The 8,284-nt window shown below is 35.5% G+C and overlaps 2 protein-coding genes across 2 annotated transcripts in view; both read left to right on the top strand.

Moving 5' to 3' along the window:
• Positions 1-320, top strand: part of LOC127741465 (F-box/kelch-repeat protein At3g23880-like) — a 2,382-nt gene extending 2,062 nt beyond the window's left edge. Inside the window, exon 3 of the mRNA XM_052253931.1 lies at positions 249-320. Within this exon, the coding sequence (XP_052109891.1) occupies positions 249-320 (72 nt within the window). The remainder of the gene's footprint in view (positions 1-248) is intronic.
• A 4,112-nt stretch (positions 321-4,432) lies between these two features.
• Positions 4,433-8,284, top strand: part of LOC127739616 (F-box/kelch-repeat protein At3g23880-like) — a 5,740-nt gene continuing 1,888 nt past the window's right edge. The window contains exons 1-2 of the mRNA XM_052253882.1: positions 4,433-5,765; positions 8,173-8,233. Of these exons, the coding sequence (XP_052109842.1) occupies positions 4,514-5,743 (1,230 nt within the window). The 5' untranslated portion in view covers positions 4,433-4,513 and the 3' untranslated portion in view covers positions 5,744-5,765; positions 8,173-8,233. The remainder of the gene's footprint in view (positions 5,766-8,172; positions 8,234-8,284) is intronic.

Raw genomic sequence — 8,284 nt, 5'->3', positions numbered from 1 at the left:
CCGCCTCCCTTCTTCTTCTTCTTCTTCTTCTTTTTCTTCTTCTTCTTCTTCTTCCTCCCACCGCCACACCCACCGCCGCCCCCCACTTCTTCCCGCCGCCGCACCCACCGCCGTCCCCCGCTTCTTCTTCTTCTTCTGTGAATTCTGTGAATTAAATTTTTTTTGTGAAATTTCTGGATCTGAATTTTTGTTTATCTGAGTTGAGTTCTGGATCTTTTATGATGATGTTGATTTTCTGAGTTTGGCAGTGGATGGGGGGTGGTGGTGGTTCTGGTTTTGGTGGTGGTGGTGGTGGCATGATTTTGGGGAAGAAGGGATAGGGGCATTTTGGTCCGAAGGACCATTTTAAAACAAACTGAAACTTTGGGGACCATTTTCGAGCAAAAAAAAACCGAGGGACGAAAGAAATTTTCAGCCCCTACATTAGGGACCAAAATCATACTTAATCCTTTTTTTTATCATTTTTATTCATTAATTTAATTTTTTTGATTTAATAGTTTAATAACATATTTTTAGTCTACACTTTTAAATATTAATAATTAATTAATGACTAAAAATAATAAATTTTAATTACGGTTTTACATTTTTCTTTTTAAATTAGTAATTTATTTATCTAGGTTTTTACAAAACTATACTTTCTGTGATTATTATTTCCTATTTCATATTTCATATTCACATGCTCATGCTGGACCTGTAGGAATGACCATCATTTACTAGTATTTCTTCGCATTTACATTATAATTTAAGTGAATTCTACGGTGTCTATAATTTAGTGTCTAATTTTTGTTTAATTTATTTTTTATGACAAATTTTAAATATTTAATAATTATTTTTGTATTTTTAAAATTAAATATTAATTTTTTAATTTTTTTTATAAGTTAGACAAACATTTTTAGATACTATAACAATCACCTCTCATTTAATCCTGACCAAATAAAAATAAAGATGATGTAAATTGTCAGAAATTATTTTACATATAGAGAAATGAGTGGTGCTTTATTTAAATATAGGTGTTTGAGATATTTTACAGAATTATGAATTTGTCAAAAAAGGATTCTAACACGCAGGTAACATGTTGACGTGTCCACCAAAGACACGAACGCAACGTGTCAATGTCAACTCGGCACGCAGACTTCGTGTAAGTCTAGTCCAGCCATATGTCTAACATCCGTGCAGCACACAAGCTGTGTGTTTCTCTCGGCCGTCCACGTGTCGCACATGCATCAGCACACTACATGCGTGTTGTCACGTGTTGCGTCGCAAGAGGGAGGCCTCACACCAGGAACAGCAACCATTAATGTGGGACATTGGAGGTTGGCAACGGATGTATAAAATGGTGGTGGGGCTGTAATAGTTTTCATTGTTTTCTTTGAGAGTGACAAAGGAGTGGTGGGGGTTTGGGGTTTAGGAATGTTTTGAATTCGTTTTAAAGTTGAGAGTAGGATTAATATATTTATAATAGTACGTGATTATCCGTCTCTTAAAGATCATGTTATTAATTATCTAGGGCATCCTAATTATGTAAGTTTATTATTTTCTTATTAATTTATTAGCATTTATTTGATTAATATTAGTTTAATAATTTGTATGATTATGATATGGTTTTGTTTCCATATTTTTTGATAGAATATATAATTGATTGAATAATAAAATATTAAATCTTAAATATAAATCTGAGCTAAACAAGATAATAAATTTAAACTGCAAATTTATTATATATTTTTAACAATAAATACAAGATAATTGAATGTACACAAAATTTAATTTATTAATTTATCTAATTTATTAATTTGAATCTAGTTGTTATTATTATTCATTTGTTTAGTAAAATAAATTAATGAAATTGGCTATTATATGTTGTTTTGTGTTTTAATATTTTTGTTATTTTATTTTATGTTTTAATTAAGAGAATGATGCAATGTAAATAATAAAAAATTATTAATATTTTTTTGCTATTTATTAAATTAATTTTTTTTTGGGTTGAATTTTACTAGACTAATAGGAATCTTTTATCCCGTAAACTTGACCAGCTAGAAACGTTGCATCCGGCGGTTGAGGAAGCCTTATGAACCACCGGGTTCTACCAACTCTCGAGAGTTGGAGTGATCAGAAGGCATTTCGCGATGCTAGAACCACTAAAGTTTCTGCCACTGCCTCACCTCTCACATTGTTGTCATCGTCCTCATCACCGGCTTCATATGTAACTTCGAACTACTCATCGCTATCATCGTTTATTCCCAAGTACGCCTCACCTTTGTCATCTTGTACATCTGGGTCATGTTGAATCTGAAGGGTATTTACAAATTTGATTAGTTAATATTATTAATATTATTAATATTATTAATATAAATAAACGGTTACTAACCGTTTTGTACCATTTGGTTGAAGGGACACAACCTTTTAAGGATTGTGTATGTTCAAAATATTGTGTCTATTGGCTAAAGGGACACAACTCTTTAAGAATTGTGTATGTTCAAAATATTGTATCTATTGGCAATAGAAAAGACACAACCATTTGTATACGTAACTAATCATAATTGCTACGTGCAATATGTATAAATAAGTCCTTGTCCACTATTTCATACATGAAGTACTAAGCGTACAATTTACACTATTAAAAAGAGATTTTCTTTGTTCAAGAGAGTTGAGAATTTCTTACTATTGCTAATTAAGAAATTCTTAGGTTTCATTGTATCCTGTGAGAGTATTGTCATCAACCCTATAGCAACTAAGTGTGGGGACAAATATCTCTCTAAAGAAAGCGATCTAATCGTGCCTTGAAACCACTACACAAATATAAGATTTTGTCATCGTCTCATACAATATACACAACAGAATCTTATTTGCAACAATATGCTCAAACTTAACATATAACTCAATCATCGGGTGTTGCACCTGAGTTTGCTGGTGAATACGAAACATCCGCTGAATATTTGTTTCGTCGACGATTGGCATAACTTCAAATTGCATTAGGCCGCCAAATACGACAACCGGACTCCTGTAAAGAATGTTGATCACCCTCTTCACAATATCAGCCTCTATGCTTTGATAGAGCTTGTACTGTAGTTCCGCGAATGTTATAGTGTACGGGACAACAAACAAAAATATATTCTCACACACAAAGTTCACACCCTCATACGTATTTCGTACGACTTCACCGTTGTGGTAAACCACTATGTTGCCAGTGCCTTCCATCGTATCAACCTTGGAAGAAAATACTTCTCTCAGAATGAAGCAACATGGTTACGAGCATTGCTTTTATAGACGGAAGACTCACCTCGCAGGCAACGTGTTGCGAGACCGTCCAACCAACGTCTGCCACGTGGCAACACGCATCATGCGTGTTGACGGATGGCTAACACGTGGTCAACACGGAACTTGCGTGTTGCTCTAAATTTTGACAAGTGTTCAATATGTGGGTTGCATGCTGAGTCAGCACGTTACCTGCGTGTTGTTCATGTATCTCTGTTATGTCCACTTGCCTGTATATACACCAAAAAAAGTTTATTTTCTGAAAAACATACATATTTTTTTCATATTTAAATTCTTTAGCCGTAAATTGTAGGGGTGTTCGCGGTGCGGTTTGGATCGGTTTTGAGTCAAAAACTCATCTGATCCGAACACTATGTTTACTTGCGGTGCGGTTTGGATTGGATGATTTTTTAAAAAAATCCGATCCGATCCGATCCAATTTCGAGCGGTTTGGATTGGATTGGATTTGCGGTTTTGTAAATTAAAAAAATCAAATATATATAACAAGTTTCAACGTCAAATTTCAAATAACCAACAATGACATAGCAAGTCTTAACAATATCTTAAAAAACTAGGGGTGGCAAACGGGCCTAAACCTGCCGGGCCGGCCCTCATAACCCGCCAAAATAGCAAAAGCCCGCTTAACCCGCACCCCGTAAACCGTGGGCTTTGGTGGGCTTTCCCGCCGGCTTAGTATTTTTTAGCAAGGGGGTATTTTTACAATTTTTTTTTTTATCAAAATCCAACTTCTCCCAACCCAACTTACAAGAGAATGAAGATGAAAATTGAGTGTTTTGGATTATATTTATTTTGTTTTAGAGACTATTTATAATTATGTTTTGGATTGTGTTTATTTTGCTTTGGGAACAATATTTATAATTAAGTTTTGGATGAAAACTTGGTTTATAATTATGTTTATTAGATATTTATAATTACAAAGACTTTAATGTTTGTGAATATAAAAACGGGCTGAGATTTTGGGACCGCCTCATTAGGCGGGGCAGGGCGAAGCGGGCTTCTGGTGGAGCAGGGCGGGCGGGGCCGGACTTCCCCGCTTGCCACCCCTATAAAAAACCAACGATAACATAACAATATAAATAAAATTATAGGTTAGTTAACATAAAACATCTTTTTAAATAATAATAATACATGAAAAATATATATAGTACAGTGCCGAGCCTTTTGCAGTCCGCAAGTTTCAAGTTTGTGAAGTAAAACCTTTTAGCCGCTGCGGCTGCGGCTAACCTCCGTTCAAGTTGTTATGGAGCAGCCTCATGATTATGACGAGAGGAAGCCTTTAAGAGTCACCAGCAACACCCCGAAACTACTGCTGTCTTCGACGGTAACGTCATCGCAGCCGCTGCTTGTCCTTCCGGATGAACTCCTCACAGAAGTCTTGACGAGGCTTCCGGCAAGGTTACTTCTTCGTTTACGGAGTGTGTGCCGTTCATGGAGAACTCTAATTTCCAGCTCCCAATTCGCCAACTATCATATTCAACGTTCAATCGCCGCTGATCCAAGTTTGAGTGGGCCACGAGTTGCTTTTCATCATAGTTTTGAATTCAATTGCATCACATTCGGAGATTTCTCCTTACAATCCTTGGTCGAGAACCCTTCCGAACCTACAGAAGTCGTTCTCTTCGAGGAGAGACCACGTTGCCACGAAATTAATAGCTCTTGCAATGGATTGCTGTGCATGCATGGGGGTGCTCACAGCCTCAACAACAGTGTCATGTTGTGGAATCCCTATACTGGATTGACATCCCAATCGCTGAAAATTAGGGGTTTCATATGGAATTCCGGTTTCGGCTATGATCATGTGAATGACAAGTACAAACTTGTTGCGGTTGTAAAGCAGATGCGGGAGCGGAAACCCCAAACCAGAATTTATACATTTTGTGGGAACCCTTCCATGAGAACAATTCAAGATATGCCGTGTGGCGTAGTTGGTGATGAAACGGGGGTATTTGTGCCTGGCACCGCCACTCTTAATTGGGTTTGTCAGCATATGGAGTACTTGGTTATTTCCCTTGACTTGGTGAAGGAGACTTTTAGTGAGTTTTCTCTGTCTCTCAAGGATCCAGACAATAAAACCTTCGACTTCCCACAGTTATGTGTGCTGAGGAACTGCCTCGCAGCTTGTGTCAGCCATGATGAGAAGACTCATTGGTCTGTGTGGCTGATGGAAGAGTATGGAGTGCCTCAATCTTGGACTAAATTTGCCAGCATCTCCTGCCACCCGAGTCTATCTGGTCATCATTTACGCCCATTGTATATCTGGGAAAATTATGTTCTTATGGCGGCTGCAGCATATTCAAAGATAGTTCTGTATAACTTAGATCATGACGGCTTTGAATTTCCTGTATTGGAACATACTCCTCCGTCTAACAAACTGGGATTGTACTTCTGTATTTATCACGAAAGCTTAGTTTCACCACCATATCGTAGCCTTCCAAGTACATCATCCCAGATCCAGTTAATCAAGCCCTAACGGACAAGCTGTCTTCTGAATGGTTTGATTCTAGTCAACTCCTATGCCTTCTTTATGACTCTTGACTTTTGACAATTTATCTGTTCTTATTGCTTTTCTAATTTAGTGATTATTTATCTACTTTTTTACAAAATTATACTACCTGTTATGATTATTGCCAATTTCATATTCACATGCCCAGACTGGATTTGTAGGATTAACCATCATTTACTAGTGTTCCTTTGCACTTACAGTAAATTTATGCTTGTCATGAAGATCTGATCTTAGATTCAAACCTATTATTTTAGGGTAAAATTAAGGGAAGAGAATGTAATATGTAATTTAATACGTACCATTTCGTTTTAATTTTGTTGTTTTTGGATCCAAAACTGGATGCTTTACCCGTTGAACCAGATGAAATATACTGATAATTGGTACATGAATGATCCGTACCGTAGTATTGACATCTTCAAATTATGGATTCAGTTATAAATGATTCTTTTATGACTAAACAAAATCAAAATTAATACATTTTTATTTTTTATTTCTTGTGATAAATAAATGATTACCAGCTTTCAATGATCAACATACTAGGAAGTTGAAAAAATGATGTATTGATACATTTGTTTTCTCTCTTGGTGGTCAAAGAAATAATATGAACTTCTGAGGTACCAACCTCGTGATATAAGTTATCTGTTCTTGCTAAGTATTAAAGAATTGGAGCTTAAAACAAATGGAAGAGTTGAAGCGAGATTTTAACAAACAAAACGATAAGCCATGTCACAAAGAAAAAGAGCTTTTATATTCTTAATTATCTAGATACCCCTTGTAGTTCTAGACCCTATTTTATGACCAACAGTCGCATTTGTCATGTTTTTTGCCAACTCTCGCTTTTTTTATATTAGCCCTCTAGCACTCCTCGGGAATAATTATTTACAAACTTTCATCGACTAACAAACTTAACCAACTAGTCTTGTGAAAGAATAATATGAACTTCTAAGAAATTAAGCTGATGACATAAGTTATTTATTATTCATGAATATTAAAGTGATATATTTTTTATGAATATATCACATAGTTGAATATTTAAAAGAAAAAAAGAAAAATGGTAAGAATTTAAAGAGAGGCTTGTTAACTGCATCCAATGGTGAGGTGAGTGAGATTGATGTCACTGATATTGGAACTCTTGAAAGAAAGAAAGTGTTGCAAAGGTTGGTAGGTACTGCTGAAGAGGATAATGAGAAGTTTCTGTTGAAGCTGAGGGAAAGAATTGATAGGTATATATCCATTGTTAAAGCTTGTCTTCTCTTTTATTTTCTTCAACAGTTTTAAATTGCAAAACTTTCCTTTGAATATTTTCTGGAGTTGGAATCCATATTCCAACAATTGAAGCCAGGTTTGAGCATCTAAATGTTGAGGCAGAAGCTCATGTTGGCAGCAGAGCCTTACCCACGTTTTTTAACTTCATTGTTAATATAGTGGAGGTAAACCACGTGTGATTTCTAAATCTCTCTTTCCTTTGATGCTTCAATCCAGATTGTTGTTGGTTTTAGTTTGTGTAAGATTTGTACTTATTCTGAAATTTTTAATCTTCCAAAGTTATTTAAATTATCTTCATATCCTTTCAAGCCAAAAGAAGCAAGTGACCATTCTTAAAGATACTAGTGGAATTGTAAGACCTTGTAGGTAAGAAGATAGGATTAGTTGAAATCCTGAAGCTCAAACTTTATTCATCTTCCTATTCACCACTACATTTTGTTTTCATTTTCGGGATGACATTGCTTTTAGTGGCAGAGTTACCTATAATGGCCATGAAATGAATGAATAAGTTTGTACCTCAAAGAACTGCAATATACATTAACCAGAATGATGTTCATATTGGAGAAATGACTTGAGGGAAACCTTGGCTTTCTCAGCAAAGGTGTCAAGGGGTTGGTTCAAGATTCGGTTAGTCAAATTTTACCTTAATGGCCATGCCAAATATTTTCAAAATGCTGTATGGATATAAAAAACCAACCACTATATATGTTTATATTTAAATATATATATTTTGTTTGTCACCAAAAACAATATATATTTTGTTTAATATATTTTTTTTAATGTTTTTGGGGAAACTAAGATCCATGGTCATTTTTATTATTACCTTAGATTTCATGTTGAAGCATATTTGTCGGGACCATGCCAAATATTTCGTTGGTATTGCCATAGCCATATTTAAGTCATCATTATATTGTACTCCGATCTGTCCATGATTACTTTTGAACAAGCTAAGTGTTCTTATCAAGATCAGATCCTAGGCAACTCCGATTGCTATTAGCTATGCATGCACTTCTTTATTTTGTGATCATTCTAGATATGATACTTTGAAAACCTCACTGATGATAATTACTTTGGTTATGATGTTGGATTAATAATTTACCTCACTAATAATCCATTCCCCTGTTCTCTAGTTGTTTCTCCTTCTTGTCCACCAAACTGAAAGCACAGATTTCTCTCCTGAAAGCGCAGAAGGTTACTCTCTCTCTCTCTCTCTCTCTCTCTCTCTCTCTCTCTCTCTCTATA

Source organism: Arachis duranensis, chromosome 9, assembly GCF_000817695.3.
Source record: "Arachis duranensis cultivar V14167 chromosome 9, aradu.V14167.gnm2.J7QH, whole genome shotgun sequence".
Taxonomy (NCBI): Eukaryota; Viridiplantae; Streptophyta; class Magnoliopsida; order Fabales; family Fabaceae; genus Arachis; species Arachis duranensis.
The sequence above is the reverse complement of the archived record's forward strand: the minus strand, read 5'-3'. Positions and strand labels throughout refer to the sequence as shown.